The 19,001-nt window shown below is 39.8% G+C and overlaps 1 protein-coding gene across 1 annotated transcript in view; it reads right to left on the minus strand.

Moving 5' to 3' along the window:
• EVPL (envoplakin) overlaps positions 1-19,001 on the minus strand; it is a 48,880-nt gene that overhangs the window by 21,753 nt on the left and 8,126 nt on the right. The window contains exons 2-9 of the mRNA XM_069752057.1: positions 15,068-15,167; positions 14,505-14,659; positions 12,785-12,908; positions 11,253-11,375; positions 10,528-10,566; positions 8,720-8,881; positions 4,994-5,101; positions 2,022-2,117 (exon numbers count right to left, since the gene is read on the minus strand). Coding sequence (XP_069608158.1) covers positions 2,022-2,117; positions 4,994-5,101; positions 8,720-8,881; positions 10,528-10,566; positions 11,253-11,375; positions 12,785-12,908; positions 14,505-14,659; positions 15,068-15,167 — 907 coding nt within the window. The remainder of the gene's footprint in view (positions 1-2,021; positions 2,118-4,993; positions 5,102-8,719; positions 8,882-10,527; positions 10,567-11,252; positions 11,376-12,784; positions 12,909-14,504; positions 14,660-15,067; positions 15,168-19,001) is intronic.

Genomic DNA, 19,001 nt, shown 5'->3' on the forward strand with positions numbered 1-19,001 from the left:
CAGAAGGCTGTGCTTTGCACTAATGCACCAGGAGGCTGTGCTTTACACTAACACACCAGGAGGCTGTGCTTTACACTAACACACCAGGAGGCTGTGCTTTACACTAACACACCAGGAGGCTGTGCTTTACACTAACGCTCCAGGAGGCTGTGCTTTACACTAACGCTCCAGGAGGCTGTGCTTTACACTAACACACCAGGAGGCTGTGCTTTACACTAACACACCAGGAGGCTGTGCTTTACACTAACACACCAGGAGGCTGTGCTTTACACTAACGCTCCAGGAGGCTGTGCTTTACACTAACGCTCCAGGAGGCTGGGCTTTACACTAACGCACCAGGAGGCGGTGCTTTACAATAACACAAAAGGAGGAACCGCTTTATGTTAACGCTGCAGGAGCTTCTGCTTTAAGCTAACTCACCAGGAGGTTCTGCATTATATTAGTCATGATTTTTATACAGGAACATCGAGTTTTCAATGAACTTTACTGTAAAAAAAAATTATTCTAGCTGAATTGGGAGAGATAAATGATGATAGATGGGAATCTATTTTAGAATATGTGCCTAAGATCTCTATGAGTGAACCTGGGAGGATGTCTCAACTATATGTAATTCATAGAGCTTACAGAACTCCCGATAGACTGTTCAAGGTGGGTTTGCGGTCTGATTCCGAGTGTCCACGATATTTTCAGGAACGGGCTGACATGTTACACATGCTGTGGCATTGCCCTAGATTGTCTGCCTTCTGGACAGTTGTATTGAATCGGATTGAATTGGTATATAGGTGTGTGATTCCCAGAGACCCTTTGGTCTGTATATTAGGTTATGTGGAAGAAATAGCAGCGGTATCTATGGTTAAACTGCTAGATTGTTATTCATAGCAAGGAAATTGATAGCTCGGTTCTGGATCAGAGAGGAGCCTCCGACTAGACGACACTTTCTTACGCAGGGGGATCATATAATTTTATTTGAAAAAAGTATATATACTAAGAGAAATAAACTTGATGTATTTCAAAAGATATGGCAGCCATGGATAGAATGGAATTAGATTCGTGGGGAGGATGCATAATGTTATAGATGATGTTCATACCATACAATTGTATTTCGATTGGTGAAGAAATATCAGATGGGAAATGAGGAAGGCACTAAGGGGGTCTCGAAGGGGGGGATGTAGGAAAGGGGGGGAGTTTTGTTCATAAAACTATATGATTATCTGTGAATAATAGCTTGATGTCATATGTTATAAATGTTTTCCTTAAAGGGACACTGTCACCTGAATTTGGAGGGAACAATCTTCAGCCATGGAGGCGGGGTTTTTGGGTGTTTGATTCACCCTTTCTTTACCCGCTGGCTGCATGCTAGCTGCAATATTGGATTGAAGTTCATTCTCTGTCCTCCGTAGTATACGCCTGCGCAAGGTGCAATCTTGCCTTGCACAGTCGTGTCCTATGGAGGGCAGAGAATGAACTTCAATCCAATATTGCAGCCAGCATGCAGCCAGCGGGTAAGGAAAGGGTGAATCAAACACCCAAAAACCCCGCCTCCATGGCTGAAGATTGTTCCCTCCAAATTCAGGTGACAGTGTCCCTTTAATAGAAATTTATCTGATTAAAAAAAAATTACTCTCCTAATAATTCTATTTTGGTTCTGGTGCATTTATATAGTAGATATGCCTGTGGGTTGCCATATTATTCTAATGGAGCCATGAATTGGAAAAATGGACACTATTAACATATAATAACATCTGTTATATTTTCTTGTTTATTTGCAATCATTTTTTAATTCATAAGTTACTTTGCTAGCTACACTATTCTGGTTATCCAAAACATGAGAAATAAAAAAAGAATACAAAACAATTGATATGTAAGGCTGGCTTGAAATGGCTAAGTTTCACAATCCAGATTGGCAGCGGGCCTCCTGACCCCAACTTAGCAGCCAAACATATGCCTATGTAAAAGCAGACCATGCAATGCATATGTGTGAAACTATGCCTAAGCTGAGACTTTAATACAAAACTCCTTACCTTTTTGTATTCTTCTGCATTCTTTAGATGGTTCTCCTGACAGATGCACAAGTTCAGAAAGTTCTGCCACTCTCCTTTCAGGGCTTCATCATGGGCCTGAAATATAAACATTTATGATCAGATTTTCCACAATGAAATGCAAAATTGTGAAACCAGTAACTGGTAATGCATTTTTCAAAATCCAAAATGCACTTTTTAGCAACAAAAAACCCTTCTAAAAAGTCTCTTCATCTTATAATTTGGATTCAGTCGACCAGAGGGGTGTCACAATCTTCATTGACGGTTTCCTTAATAATTGCCACTGACGACCTGTCAGTCTGGAGTTAAATACCTTTTACAAATTGCTGAGCTTCCTTGATTCTGATGCTTTTTTCTAATTTGTGCTGTGTCACTCCATTGCAGAAATATTCACATCTGTTTCTTTTGGAGCTCAGCATGTGAAATTTCTGTTTGCAGACCAACTGGGCATGTCTGCTTTCACCTCTCCCTCCCAGATACTGCCAATCACAGGTCAGCAGCTGATCTAGCAGTTTATCAGTCTTAGACACTGCTGAGCTGTGATTGGTAGCATCTGGGAGGGGGGATTGAATGCACATGCCCAAAGAGAAGAAATGCACAGTTGTCCTGCAACATAGATTTCACATACTGCACTCCAGAAGAAAGAAGTGAATATCTCTGCAATGGAGTGGCACAGTTCAAAATGGAAGAGCAGTAGAATCAGGGGAGCATGGGGACTTTTATAAGCAATTTAACTTTTTTTTTTTTTTTTTTAGGAAGTAATAGGTCCTATTTAAATACTGCAAGAGATTGACAGTGGCATTTTTTCTGTTTAACATCAGCGATGGGAGCTCAGTTCCGTCCACTGCTGTTAAACACAGATGCCAGCATCATTGACATGTGGATAAAACTCAGCTCCTGACCCCTTCTCCACACATGGTAACCCTCACAATCGCATACATGTATGTATGTGATTATGTGTTACTGACATTAGGGATTTTAAGAATCCACACCTAGGTCAATTTCTACAATTTATGGATGAAATTTGTTCAAATTTGACCTACTTTGCTGCTACTCCATTCCACTATGGATGGATTCTCTCCCATGGAAAATATCACAATTTCAGTATACAGTTAAGTCCATATATATTTGGACAGAGAGAACATTTTTCCAATTGTGGTTATATACATTACCACAATGAATTTAAAACAAAACAATTCAGATACAGTTGAAGTTCAGACTTTCAGCTTTCATTTGAGGGTATCCACATTAAAATTGGATGAAGGGTTTAGGAGTTTCAGCTCCTTAACATGTGCCACCCTGTTTTTAAAGGGACCAAAAGTAATTGGACAGATTAAATAATTTTAAATAAAATGTTTGTTTCTAGTACTTGGTTGAAAACCCTTTGTTGGCAATGACTGCCTGAAGTCTTGATCTCATGGACATCACCAGACGCTGTGTTTCCTCATTTTTGATGCTCTGCCAAGCCTTCACTGCGGTGGTTTTCAGTTGCTGTTTGTTTGTGGACCTTTCTGTCTGAAGTTTAGTCTTTAACAAGTGAAATGCTCAATTGGGTTGAGATCAGGTGACTGACTTGGCCAGTCAAGAATATTTCACTTCTTTGCTTTAATAAACTCCTGGGTTGCTTTGGCTTTACGTTTTGTGTCACTGTCCATCTGTAGTATGAAACGACGACCAATCAGTTTGGCTGCATTTGGCCTGATCTGAGCACACAGTATGTCTCTGAATACCTCAGAATTCATTTGCCTGCTTTGGTCCTGTGTCACATCATCAATAAACACTAGTGACCCAGTGCCACTGGCAGCCATGCATGCCCAAGCCATCACACTGCCTCCGCCGTGTTTTACAGATGATGTGGTATGCTTTGGATCATGAGCTGTACCACGCCTTCGCCATACTTTTCTCATTCCATCATTCTGGTAGAGGTTGATCTTGGTTTCATCTGTCCAAAGAATGTTCTTCCAGAACTGTGCTGGCTTCTTTAGATGTTTTTTTTTTAGCAAAGTCCAGTCTAGCCTTTTTATTCTTGATGCTTATGAGTGGCTTGCACCGTGCAGTGAACCCTCTGTATTTACTTTCATGCAGTCTTCTCTCTTTGGTAGATTTGGATATTGATACGCCTACCTCCTGGAGAGTGTTGTTCACTTGGTTGGCTGTTGTGAAGGGGTTTCTCCTCACCGTCGAGATTATTCTGCGATCATCCACCACTGTTGTCTTCCGTGGGCGCCCATGTCTTTTTGCATTGATGAGTTCACCAGTGCTTTCTTTCTTTCTCAGGATGTACCAAACTGTAGATTTTGCCACTGCTAATATTGTAGCAATTTCTCGGATGTTTTTTTCTGTTTTCACAGCTTAAGGAAGGCTTGTTTCACCTGCATGGAGAGCTCCTTAGACCGCATGTTTACTTCACAGCAAAACCTTCCAAATGCAAGCACCACACCTCAAATCAACTCCAGGCCTTTTATCTGCTTAATTGAGAATGACATAACGAAGGGATTGCCCACACCTGTCCATTAAATAGCCTTGGAGTCAATTGTCCAATTACTTTTGGTCCCTTTAAAAACAGGGTGGCACATGTTAAGGAGCTGAAACTCCTAAACCCTTCATCCAATTTTAATGTGGATACCCTCGAATGAAAGCTGAAAGTCTGAACTTCAACTGCATCTGAATTCTTTTGTTTAAAATTCATTGTGGTAATGTCTATAACCAAAATTAGAAAAATGATGTCTCTGTCCAAATATATATGGACTTAACTGTATGTAGATGCTCCCCAACCATGTAACTTTATGCACATTTTCAGGTAATGATATAGCTGACAGTGGAAAATTTTCCATAAAATATACTGTACATTAAAATCTAAAGAAGTATTTACAAAAAAAGCAAAAAAAATTCTTATGACTTGAAACATTGTTCTGAGCAGTAACATTTTGGGCAGTGATTGTTTGGTGGTATACCTGGATGCAGCTGGCAGCGGGATGTTTGAGCTCTACCATTCTGTCGCCATCATCCAGCAGGCCATTCACCGTCTCTTCCTGAGGCAGCAAATCCTCTGTCTTAAAACGCTGCAATGATAATAATTGCACTTCACTTATAATCTTAGTGGAAAAAAAAGAGCTTCACAAATTTATTTACCGTGACAACCTAATTTTTAGGATTTTCTTTTGCTTTCTCTGTATTCACCATGTGTCGCTTGGCAGTTCCCAAAATGTTGTTCTTTACTGTGTTTGCTCAACTGAGCTAACACAACTGAGAAATCACAGAGGGAAGTAGCAGCTGTACATCAAGCTTCAGAGCCAATGCAGTACGCACCGCTAAGCCCTTCGATGCTCAGACACACCTTGTATGTCAATGGCGCTACTGCGCATGTTCAGGATTCCTGCATTATTGCTGGCACAGTACCGCTATATAGAGAGAAAACATTGACAAGGTATGCATGACCCTTCTACATAGAATTACTGAGGGACAGAACTGAGGGAAAGAAGTAATAATACAGGCACCAATAGGGATATGTTAGATGGCTAAAGGTGGTAAAAAGTGTATATATATATATATATATATATATATATATATATATATATATACACACACACACACGGTATATTCACACCCTCGGCATTTTTGGTGTTTTCCTACCTCACAACCTGGACTTTCACAGGATTTTTCTTGCATCAGTTCATGTAAAGAACATGCCTACAACTGTGAACATTTGGTTTTCTTTTTATTGTGAAACAAACAACAAATAGAACAAAATAACTAAAAACTTCAGTGTGCATAATTATTCACCCCCTAAGGTCAGTACTTTGTAGAGCCTCTTTTTTTTAATTACAGTTGAAAATCGCTTAGGATAAATCTATATGGGCTTTCCACATGAATTTGCCACTGGGATATTTGCCCATTCTTCAAGGTAAAAGTGTCCCAGCTCCTTACAGTTAGATTGTTTCCTCTGGTGAACAGCAATCCTCACTTGGGCTTCTCAACAACTTTGTCCCTGACTTGTTTGGAGATCTCCTTGGTCTTCATGGTGTTTGGTTCGTGGTGCCTCTTGCTTAATGGAGTTGCAGCCTCTGTGGCCTTTCAGAAAAGGTGTGTATATACTGATACATCATGTGACACTTAGATTGCACACAGGTGTATTTCCTGTCTCTAAGCATGTGACTTATAATTGCTTGCCCCAGAAATTTTTAGAGGCTTCATAACAAAAGGGGTGAATACATTTGCACATCCCAATTTTTTTGTTATTTCATTCCATAAATTTAATTTATACATATGTCTTTCTCACTTCACCAACTTAGACTATTTAGTGCTGATACATCACACACAAATCGGATTACAGAAATATTTAAACACAGGTTATGTAACAACATAGGTAAAAAGCCAAGGCTGGGGTGGAGGTGAGGGGTGAATACTTTTCCCCACTATATATATATATATATAGTGGGGAAAAGTATTCAGGTAATATATATACCGGTATATATATATATATATATATATATATACTAGATGGTGGCCCGATTCTTACGCATCGGGTATTCTAGAATATGCCCATATAGTATATTGCCCAGCCACGTAGTATATTGCCCAACCACGTAGTATATTGCCCAGCCACGTAGTATATTGTCCAACCACGTAGTATATTGCCCAGCCACGTAGTATATTGCCCAGCCACATAGTATATTGCCCAGTCACGTAGTATATTACCCAGCTACGTAGTATATTGCCCAGCCACGTAGTATATTGCCCAGCCACGTAGTATATTGGCCAGTCACATAGTATATTGCCCATAGTATATTGCACAGTCACGTAGTATATTGCCCAGTCACGTAGTATATTGCCCAGCCACATAGTATATTGCCCAGCTACGTAGTATATTGCCCAGTCACGTAGTATATTGCCCAGTCACATAGTATACAGCACAGAGCCACATAGTATATTGCCCAGCCACGTAGTATATTGCCCAGTCACGTAGTATATTGCCCAGCGATGTAGTATATTGCACAGCGACGTAGTATACTGCCCAGTCACGTAGTATATTGGCCAGTCACGTAGTATATTGCCCAGCCACGTAGTATATTGCCCAGACACATATGTAACAGGTTAAAAATGAGTTCAAATAAAAAATAAACATATACTCACCTTCCGAGGGAGCCCTTGTAGTCCTGTCACCTGTGTGCGGTGCAGGCGGCAGCTTCCGGTCCCAAGGTTGGATGAGCGCAGGACCTGTGATGACGTCGCGGTCACATGACCGTGACGTCATGGCAGGCCCTACTCGCATAGCATCCTTGGCCCCGGAACCTGCCACTTGCACTGCCGAGGAGAGGACGTGACGGCAGAGGGTGAGAATAACCTTTTTTTTAATTATTATTATTATTTGTAACATTAGATCTTACGCATCATCAATAGTAAAAAGTTGGTCACACAGGGTTAATAGCTGCGTTAATGGAGTGCGTTACACCGCGGTCCATTAACGCCGGCATTAACCCTGTGTGAGGGCTGACTGGAGGGGAGTACGGAGCGGGCGCTGACTGCGGGGAGGAAGGAGCAGCCATTTTTGCACCGGACTGTGACGGTCGCTGATTGGTCGTGGCTGTTTTGCCAGACAGAGGCCGCAACCAATCAATATCCGTGACAGACAGACAGACAGACGGAAGTGACCCTTAGACAATTATATAGTGTATATATATATATATATATATATATATATATATATATATATATATATATATATATATACAAAATGTACACATAGACTGATTTATTTTAATTACTTTGAATTGAAAAATGTATTGTTCAGGTTAGTTTACTAACATGAGCCATGGAAGTGATTGTAGGAACCCCTTTAAGTGAACAGGGGCAGTTGTAGAGTGTCTCTTTCTTGTTGTCAACCATTTTTAGTTTCCTGTTACGTTAAAGCAGACACAAATTGGGTAACAGTAGGACCCGATTCTGCATTGATGTTTTTGCAGTAAAGGCCCCCACACACAGTAGACTGCTGTTGGACGAACGATTCTCGGCTGACAGTTTGGCCGTCTCTCCCATATGGGATTTCCATCTGTTCTCTATACAAACAAAAAAGCTATCGACAGACATTTCTGATGGGGGGCTTATCTCCAAGAGAACAATGACACTGTTAGTCTGAAAACGGACATATTCAATTGACATCTCCCCTGATTTTCAGTCCCCATACTCAACAGAGTGTCAGCCGAACCCATCCATATTGGCGGGTGCGGCTAACATTAGTCTCATGTGTGAGGGCTAAATTTGCTCTTTTTAGTGGCTTTAGTATTTCTTGTTATTCTCTTTAAGAGTTGCACTATTTTTATGTGTTTTGACAGTTTCATGAAATCTGATTTTTACCAAATGTTGCATTTTTTTGGCGCATCTCACTTTAGTCTCTGCTGGAGAAATAATTCCGCCGGTTTTTTATTTGATGCATTTTTAGACAAATGTGCAACTTGTAAAGGATTTGCGACTTTTTGCACTAAAAAAGTCACAAACACACAGTGAAAAAGAAAAATGAAGAGCATTTTTTTAATTTTGTGCCATATTTATGAACCACTTGAACCACTTTGAAGAACTTGTTGATATACAACTCCTTAACAGAATTGATAATCATTGTATGAGTTATCGTACATTCCACATATCGGATAGGGGCGCAAACATTTTGATTGATAGGTGCTTACCTCATATTGCCTGCGTGTGCTAGGCAGATCAGAGATTTGATCACTCCAGTCCTGTTTAAGGATCTTGTTTTGTTCATCACTCAGGTAGAGCAGCTCCTTTGTGCATCCATGCAGGTGGTTGTACAAGCTGCCCAGGTGCCGACCCCGCCATGCTGAATCTTCCTGTAGTCAGCAATAATGCTACAGATTATTTTACAATGCAGAAATCTAAAATCTCAGGAATCCGGCACCTATCACCAGGTCAAAATTGGACAGTTTTGTTCTTATTTTATTCCTGCTTCTCCACTGAATGTTCCGTTTTTTAAATTTTTTAAATCTGCCATACGGTTCCAGATAAAGGGTCTTTTTATTTAATGGTAATTGTTATAGTCTTTACCAAGGGGGTGTTGCTCACAGGATTCTCGGGGGGCTTGTCTTTAGGGTACTCTTCATTATTACCTTGTGAGCAATGCTCTTCGATAAAGACCATAACAAAAAGCACTAAATAAAGAGGTCTATTTCTCTAGAATAGCAGGTTTAAAGAAAATGGAAAACTTGGGGGAGCAGCAGAAATAAACTAAGAGCAAAAACTGGACACTTTTGACTTGGTGACAGGATCTATAATATATTGTTTGGTTCTTTAATTCAAATAGGTCCTAAATTACATACTTTTCAATTTCTTAATGTATCGTCATAATACTGGGGTTCTATTTTTCTGAGACAATACTCAAAATCCACTGAAACGTTTCTCGATTTAGGCTGCCGTCACACTAGCAGTATTTGATCAGTATTTTACATCAGTATTTGTAAGCCAAAACCAGGAGTGGAACAATCAGAGGAAAAGTATAACAGAAACATATGCACCACTTCTGCATTTATCACCCACTCCTGGTTTGTTTGTTTGTAGCACCACTGCCTCAGCCTGCTTCCCAGTCCGCACCTGTGTCCTTGGGGCCGCCGCTTCAGCGTGGTACCCGATGGGGACGATGGTCTCCTGGGGCTTCCGCTCCACGTCTCGCGCTGCCTGCTCCTGCTTCCTGGACGCTGCGTGCGTCCCGCAGGTCTCCTGGCACGCCACTAAGAGACGGCGCGCCATTTTCAAAAATAGGTCTCAGCCAATGGCTGAGTGTCTCGTACTATTTCAGGCACCTCTGCCCTTAGGGAGTTGCCTGAGCAACAAGTGTTTCCTGTTGCTAGTTCTCAGGTTCCTGGCTCTTGTGTGTTATGTTCAGCTTGAACCTTGCTAATTCTGGTTTGTCTCCTCAATGTACTCTCTGTGCTTCCTTTGCCTTCTGGAGCTACACCTGCACTACCTGCTTCTCTCCGTACCAGCTGTTACCCGCTACCCGTTTGAGCTGCCTATCTCCTGTCTCGTTCTACGCTACCTGCAGTACTTGCCTGCCCTGCTTTGTCACGCCCCCTTCGGAGCTCCCCGGGTAGTGGTCCCGTGGTTCCACAATAAGTTCAATAAACAAATGTGCACTTCACCACCTGTGCCTCTGTTTCCATTCGCTACCATGTTGTAGCACAGTATGCAATAAGCTTCCATTCTCCCTCTAGTGGCAGCTACAGACAGTCAGCATGTCATCTCTTAAATCTGTGTCTTCACAGTGGATTTTGAACTCTGTGTCAGGAAAAAATGGGCTCCATCCTTCTAAATGTATAATCAATCAGCACAGAACGATGAACTATCCTAACAAATGGTCGATATTTAAGTCTTGAAAAATCCCTTTAAAATTTTGCTTTTGTAGATGACAATAACAAATCACCCTTCCAGAAGTTAAAATATTTGAGATACTTTGAATTGCATTTGCAGAGTGATACCTTACCTGCAGGCTACGGTACTGGTTCTTAACAGCAGTTTGATCCTGAAAGATCAAAAAATAAAATCCACGTCAGTTCAAAGCAAAAAAAAAAAAAAAAATTTGGCCCTCTGCGTATTCTAATATATACCGATAACCAGCTTTTCTGACACATGAATAGATTTTAATGTGAGGCTCCAATTTTTATGTTTTCCCTCACAATCTCAGAATTCTGATGTAGATAGTTCCTGCATCATTAGTGCTATAGCTCAGGGTCACTAACGCGAATTACATTGCAAAACTCTAAAAGACCCTGATCGTGCAAGTGCTCTGGACATGTAGTTGGTATGGAGAGTTGGTCATTCACTTTTTGCTTTTCTTTGATCTATGTTCCTTCTGTCCAGTAGAATGATCAGAGAGCACCATAGAATTTGCTAATGGTTTCCTCCTGATATAAAAATGGCAAATCCAGGCTACCAGCTGAATTATCATGATATTCTGGTAAAAATAGGGTTTTTTTCCAACCAATAGCATTGATGACATATCTACCAAATAAGCTATCAATGTCCTATCATTGGAGATTAATCCTCCAGGACTAATGACACCCCAAGGTCTAAACCTGCATCAGCTTGATAAAGAAATTCTGTTGCCATGAGCTTCACGCTAAATTAATATTCTGTAGTATTCCGGGTTTGGGTGTTAGTTCTTGTTAAAGGAAAATGTATTAACTTGCAATAATGAGGAATAACTACCTGAGGGAGGTTGCGGATGTCTGTCCCATACTCATCAATCTCTCTCTGCAGAAGGTTGTGCTCAGCAATTTGACGTTCCACATCTGCCAGGCTTGGTCCATACGTAGCGTTATCGATCGCTGTCTGGAAATAGAATCAAATAGATATAAAACGCAGTAATAGAGCATGGTTATGTGTAACTTACATACCTTCTCCGCACGGCACCATAACTGGTTCCTTCACACAAACAGTAATCGTGCCCATACTTTCCCCAGACTCACAAGTCAGCTGCCTCAGGATAACTACCGTTTTGATGATGTCCTTCTGCCAGCTCATATTTCTTGAATCTACTCTGTTCTCATTCTCAAATCAACCTACATTTTCTTACATTCCCTTAATATATCCCATGTATGTTCTGCAGATTATTGCCACATCTTATTTTGTTGCCTTCTTAATTCATGACCTTCTCCCCCATTCCATCTGCACCTCTTAATCTCTGCCACTCACCGCCTACCCATTGTCTGTACAATTCAGTTCCAAATATTAACATTGACAATGTCACCTCCATACACCTCTGACCAACTCTCCTGATACCGCCCCACACGTAATCTTCGAGTCCTTCTATGTTCTTCATTTGTCCGTTTCTCACACTGGGAGACATTTATCATTGCGCTTAGGCAAAAACGTTTGCACAAATTGCGACATTTCATCGATGTAAATGCCAAATTTATCAGTATATTATACCATTTATTACACCATTTTTTTTTAGAATATACGGTATGCCAAAATGTAAAAATGATGAGAAATGGAGTGGTTAAGTACAAAATATCTAGAACTGCATTTCTACTTAAATTTGAGAAAAATAAGTCACATATTCTAGAACTGTTATGGTTTTCTTAAAAAAGGTGTGCAACAAATACACTTAAGTAGTGACTTTTTTTTAATATGCATGAAAAGTTGCAAATGTAACAAAACTGTACCATAACACGACATTTGACATATTGGTCTCACATTCTTTTGCAACATAGGAAAGAGTATCAATTAAAAAAGCCACTTGTGACATATGTCACATCGGCTCAGGTTCATATCTAACATTGGGAAATGTTATGCAAATATATCACAACGGTCCAACATTTGATAAGTGTGGATTGGTAGAGTTGAAGTGAATACACTAAGGATTTGGTGCTGAGGATTACACCATTTTTGATAAATGTGGTCCAGTGTGTCTAAGATGTATTTCTTATTCTCTGAAGCTTCCTAACATATTAGCTTCCTTTCTATCATTTAAACCCTTAAAAGCAAACTGAAAACTCAGATTAAAAAAACAAAAATAAAATCATAATTTTACACAAATGTATAAGCAGCTTTCACACTCAACTCCATTTCTCCTTTCTATCATACAATGTAAGCCCTTGAGGACAGGTCTTTCTAAGTAAGATCATGTTTATTGCACTTTCTTATATTTTATAGTTTGTATATTTCATATTCCACTGTATTTCCTGTAGCTAATGACCGGACAAAGAAAAATGTATAAAAAGGATTTCCAAGTATACCTTTTTGGTGGCTAGGATCTGTGGCCAGTTGACTTTTGGCTCAGGTGGCGAGATATTATATTTCTCGTACACTTCTCTGTATTCTGCACACTCACCAGTAAGTCGCTCATGGAGCTGGCGGATGCTGGAGACAAAGTGTAAGAAGAAAAGATAGCTATGGTATCTGAAGTTGTCTTATAAATATTTGTAAATTACCATCCTGCCTATTTTACAGTATTTTTCACTTCAATTTTCTAATTGGACCTCAGCAATTAAGGTTTTATTATGGTTTGATGGCCATATGCATTGAATGAAAATCGTCCAACGAGAAAACGATTGTCTGTTCAACAATTATTCGTCCCACGTAACTCCAGATTACATTATGGAATGGTGCTGTTCAATGCCGCCACATATGTCCATTGTGATCTGGATTACAGAACGATCGTTTATAAGTCATCTATGAAGATCAACCACATCAGTTTACAGCAGTAAAAAATGATTTGGGGGATATGTCAAAAGTAAAAGAAAAGTCAAAGATGCTATAGGATTTTTACAGGATGAAAATGATGAAATAAGACAGGATGTTGAGAAGGCCGAACTTTTAAATTCCTATTTTGCATCTGTTTTCTCTCAGAAAGGAAATGTAGCATCAACTGATCTTCACTGTCCTATTAAAGGAGTAGAAGAATCCAGGATATCTATAAACAGAAATATAGCGAGGAAACACTTAGCTAACATAAATGAATTCAAGTCTCCAGGTCCAGATGAATTACACCCCAGTACTGAAGGAGATAGTAGAAGAAGTTTTTTAACCACTCTCCATAATCTTTGTAAGTTCTTGGAGAACTCGCAGAAGACTGGAGAAGAGCAAACGTCGTTCCTGTCTTCAAAAAGGGGAAGAGGGTGGACCCAGGGAACTAACTATAGGCCGGTGAGTCTGACTTCCATACCAGGAAAGATCTTTGAACAAATTATTAAACAACATGTATGTAAGTACCTGGATAAGAATAAAGTGATTAACCAGAGTCAGCATGGCTTTGTAACTAATAAGTCATGTCAAACTAACTTAATTTCCTTCTATGACAGAATCACTGACTGGGTGGATCAGGGAATTGCAGTAGATATAGTATATCTTAACTTCAGCAAAGTATTTGACAAAGTATCTCACACCATCCTTATTGAAAAAATTACTTAGTATGGAATGGACAAGGCAACTGTTGAGAGGAGACTTAATAGCTGTCTACAAATATCTCAAGGGCTGTCATATTGTAGAAGGATCATTTTTATTCTCATTTGTAGAAGGAAAGACTAGAAGCAATGGGATGAAACTGAATGGGTGGAGACACAGATTAAATATTAGAAAAAACTTTTTTACAGTTAGGGTGATCAATGAGTGGAACAGGCTGTCATGAGAGGTGGTGAGTTCTCCTTCAATGGAAGTCTTCAAACAGAGGCTGGACAGACATCTGTCTGGGATGATTCAGTAAATTCTGCTTTGAGCAGGGGGTTGGACCAGATGACCCAGGAGGTCCCTTCCAACTCTATCATTCTATGATTCTACGATTCTATGATCATCAGATTACAAAATCTGCCTTGACTGGGGTTTTGAATGAACATTCACCAGTCAAGACGAACGATCGTTCATTTCATCCGTCCAGCCAGAAGGTGATCATTATAGTCGAAATCTGCTATTTCCATTAACTCTGATCTTTTATGTATGGCCTCCTTTTTTCTTACTTACTCCTTCTCTATCTCCTCGCCTTGTGGGTGGCCATATTTCCTTGCTTTGTCCACATCAAGGAAAAGATCTTTAAGCAGGAGCTCAGAGTCCTTTAGGTTCTTTGCATTCTCTTGCTGATGGACAAATGATTTCTTCAGAGTGTAATTACTGGCATCCTAAGAAGAAAAATAAATATTATCTTGTGGATTTAGAATATGACTCCATTATAGCGAATGACTTTAGTAGTGTGGTGGAACCCGAGGATAGTTAGTGACCTGTGGGATGAGATACAATAACTTTTTCTCCACCAATTATAATGTAAGATTGTGTGTAAATTTTTTAATGTGTTCTCTTTTTATTGTAGAATGGTGTTTATGGTAAATGTTGCACATTATTGATACTCATGATGTTATTTTATAACATTTTCTATGTTTTTTTAACAATTTTACCTTCAGCCAAGGTTCTTCTCTGGTAGACATTTCTCAAAATTTGATTTCAGATTTGACAATTTCAGATTTTAAAACAGAATTATTACCGTACCTAAGTTGATGACCGTGGTGTATTTTTAGAAGTCATGTTCATACCTGCTTTAGCTTCTGGTGAGTCTCCAAAATATTTCTTTCTACTTGGTCTGCATTTTTCTGCATGCGAGAGATCAACAAAGCCAGTTCATTGGCAGTCGCTCTAGAGAAAAGAAAAATGACATTTAAAGGGGTTGTCCAGTGAACAAGTTATCACCTATCCATCAAATAAGTGATAACTTGCTGATCAGTGGGGATCCGACCACTGGAACCTGCACAGATCAGCATGATGAGTCTCTTTTATCCACTTATTTCGCACAGTCAACCACCACTATGCATACTCCATGGGTCTTCTGAGAGCTACTCTCGACTTTTTTTTCCCAGCAGCCCCAAAGAAAATGAATGGAGTGTCAGTTGAGCATTCAATTTGCTGGTCTATTTTGTGATGGGGATAAAAATTCTCCACTCTGTGAATCATTGCGGTCGCAATCCCATCTATCAATTAGTTATCACCTACCTTGTGGAAAGGTAATAGCTTGTTTTCACCTTTAAACATTAAACTTAAAAAATGTAGTGCCAAGTCATAAAGTATATAAATTAAAAACAATATTGGTTTAAAGCAGGGGTGGGGAATCTTTTTTCTACCAAGAGCCATTTGGGTATTTATACCATCCTTCGGGGGCTGTACAAACTCCGCCCACAAAGTACATCCTGACTCTGGCACTGGTCCAGGACGTAATCTTTCATTGCATGCCCTTCAGTGTTCAGTAGTGAACACTGCGTGTGTGTGCTAACAGAGCGAGAAGAAATTATTGAGCTGGTGGCAATCAAAATACACCTCCCGGCCCTGAGAATCTGCTCGGGGGCCTGATAATTGTCACCGAGGGCCGTAAATGGCCCTGGGGCCTGAGGTTCCTCACCCCTGGTCTAGAGGGTTATTGACATTTTACACATTTATGGCATCACCACATGCTATACAATGAGCAGCGCGGTTTCAGCTTTAGGACCCTCACCTGTGGTGGTGGCTCTTTTCATAACTCTCAGAATTAAATTAGGAGTATTGTTTAATTTTTTTTTTGCATAAATCAATAGTACAAGCGACTATAAGAAACTTTTGTAATTTATCTTATCAGAGAAATATGCGTCTTTCTCCACTTATGAGCCACTTATTCTTCTGTCCCTTTCCTCCTGAATTCATCATTCACGCTGATAAAAGCAACTCAAATCTATATTACTCAAGAAGTCTATGGAGAGGGGGAAGGGTGAAGGAGTGAGAATCAGATTCTGCAGATTCTAGCTACCGGTAGTTTATCCTAGTTCTGGATTCACAGCTACGTGGGTCAGTAATGCTTTTTAATTTCTGCACAGAGAACGCAGTGATCAATTTATGTGTTTGTATTGTGTATGTGAGATTTCATTCAGCTAGTCTCCACCCACCAACCTACAATCAATTGTACATTAGAGATAGAACCTGCAGAGGGGAAAACTGGTCAGAAATGTAGGTTACAAGACTCATAATGGCTGTAAATTGTGTTATTTCTCGTGTAAACATAAATGACAGCCTATTCTGAAAAGTTACCGTACTTGAAAAGTATATTTCCCCTTTAAGCTTTTCATGCACATTAGGTTGTTGGACAAATCCGTCAATTATCTAATCTTTATAGAGGTATTCGAACTTTAATCATACATCTAATAATGACGATAGGAATGTCTTGCTCCTTCACTTTTTTAAAAACACGTTGTTTTCAAGTACTGGATACTCACTTGTAGGTGGAAATGGAGCTAAACACTACAGAAAGACACATCCTGCAGTTGTTGACCATGGTTGCAGCACAGTCAGGTCCCTAAATGTGATCGTCAGATTGAATTTGAACATGTACAACTTAGAGATTCTAAATTTTTCACGTATTTCTTATATTTTAGGCCCTTTAATTTACTGCAGATCAGTAGGGGTCTAGGTCCTGAGACCCACAGTAATCACTGGAAAGCTCTCAGGAGTGCACAGCCTATGCCTTTCTATTGAATCCATACTCGCTCACGCAGGAGTTGTCTGCCTATTGAGCTGCGCACTTCTCAGAGTTATTACGAGCGATTGTTGGGGTCTCAAGACCTTGACCCACACTGATCTGCAGGTAATTAAAGGGCCTAAAATTTTAAAACCTAGGTCGAAACTTTAGTTACCCTCTAAACAGGCCATCCACTGTAGGCTGTTAGCAATTGTCCAAATGACCATTCAGCTATCACTACTTTAAGCATGCATTGTCAGATGGGCCAAGAGCACATGGGCACTGGGTGTCATACGTAGAGGTAGAAGGCACTGGTCTCTCTCATCATCAGGGAAGGGAACAAAAGATTTGGGAATGTTAAAAACTAGCAACTCAATCTTTGATCTAACTGCAGATGTTAGGGGTCAGTTCCGTAATGCATACTACATAATAGCTCTCCTCCAAGAGAAAGGAAGCTGGCCCTCAAGTGCCATCATGGAAATTAGCTCATCTCCAAGTGGGAGAAAGTTGGTTTTCTAGTGCCATTATGCAAATTAACTTCTCTCCAAGAGGAAAAAAGCTAGTCCTCTAGTGCCATTATGCAAATTAACTCTCTTCCAAGAGAAAGAAAGCTAGCCCTCTAGTGCCATCATGAAAATTAGCTCATCTCCAAGAGGAAGAAAGCTGGTTCTCTAGCGCCATTATGCAAATTAGCTTTCCTCCAAGAGTGAAAAAAAACTGTTTCTCTTGTGTCATTATGCAGATTAGCTCTCTTTCATAAGGAAAAAAAAACATGTCTCTTTAGGGTAATTATGCAAATTAGTTCTCCTTCAAGAGGAAGAAAACTGTCTCTATTGGCATCCACTATTGGCTGTATGAAGCAAGATTTTTCTTGGAGGGAGTTTATTTGCATATTGGCACTAGTGAGGTAGCTTTCTCCCCTTGGATAAAAACTTATTTGCATAATTTTCCCTGGAACATTGTTTGGTCCACACCATCTTGTCAGTCTCCATAAGGTGAAGCAATACCTCCTAGAACACTAATGAAGACAAACTTCAGCAAAAAAAGGAAACATCACAACTTGACAGGATCCCTCCGTCAGTAAGTTTTTCTCAACATTTTATAACAGTCTGTGACATACGGGACTTTATGAATCACTGCTGATTTGTTCACATGATATAAAAACCAGGAAGGAACAGCTGAGTATGTGTCACTTGTGTCTCATATGATAATATGAAGATATATATCCTCGCTATACGTAATCCATGTGACATACAGTATCTGGAGATCCTTCTAACAAAGAAGACCAGGGCTTTATTACCAGATTGTAGAGCTCGTATTATTTTGGTCACTCAACTGAAGACTTAGCCTAAATACTGAAAATACGTTCCTGTGGTTTTGCAATACAATGTTGTGTCTTTGGCATAAACAATTTGAAGCTTCATGCCATACCAGAGATTCATTGCTTATTATTAGAATTCATGATAGACAAATCTTTTTTGGAAATCCCAAACAAAGTTGGCATTTTACTCTAATGATCTTCAATCTACTTGTGCTCTACAAATTATAATCATTTAATTTTTTTAATTTTAATTTTTTTTTTTTTTTGGGGGGGGGGTCTGAGCTTAAAGGCTCATCCGCTTCTGTAAGTATTCTATTGAGAGAAGCAGATGAGAATCTAGTTGCTATGTGACGTTAAGTATGCAAATTTCAAACCTGCGATCACATGACTGCCTACTCGCAATGAGAATAGAGAGGGAGTGTGACAGTGTGCAAATTGCACACTGTCATAATTTGGCAAACTGCAGTCACACAGATTGACTGCCAAAGTTTCGTTTGAGCTTGAAAACCCCCTCTAACTTGTTATTGCCATTGGGTGTATTTGAGAACACACAGTAGGGAACTGAAAAACTTGGAGCAGTGCGGCTCCCCAGAGTGTAACTTGTTCTTAGAGAGAAGAGCAATAAAATTCATATTGTGTAATGAGAGTAAGAAGGCTCTAAGCAAAATTC

This window comes from Ranitomeya imitator, chromosome 2, assembly GCF_032444005.1.
Source record: "Ranitomeya imitator isolate aRanImi1 chromosome 2, aRanImi1.pri, whole genome shotgun sequence".
Classification (NCBI taxonomy): Eukaryota; Metazoa; Chordata; class Amphibia; order Anura; family Dendrobatidae; genus Ranitomeya; species Ranitomeya imitator.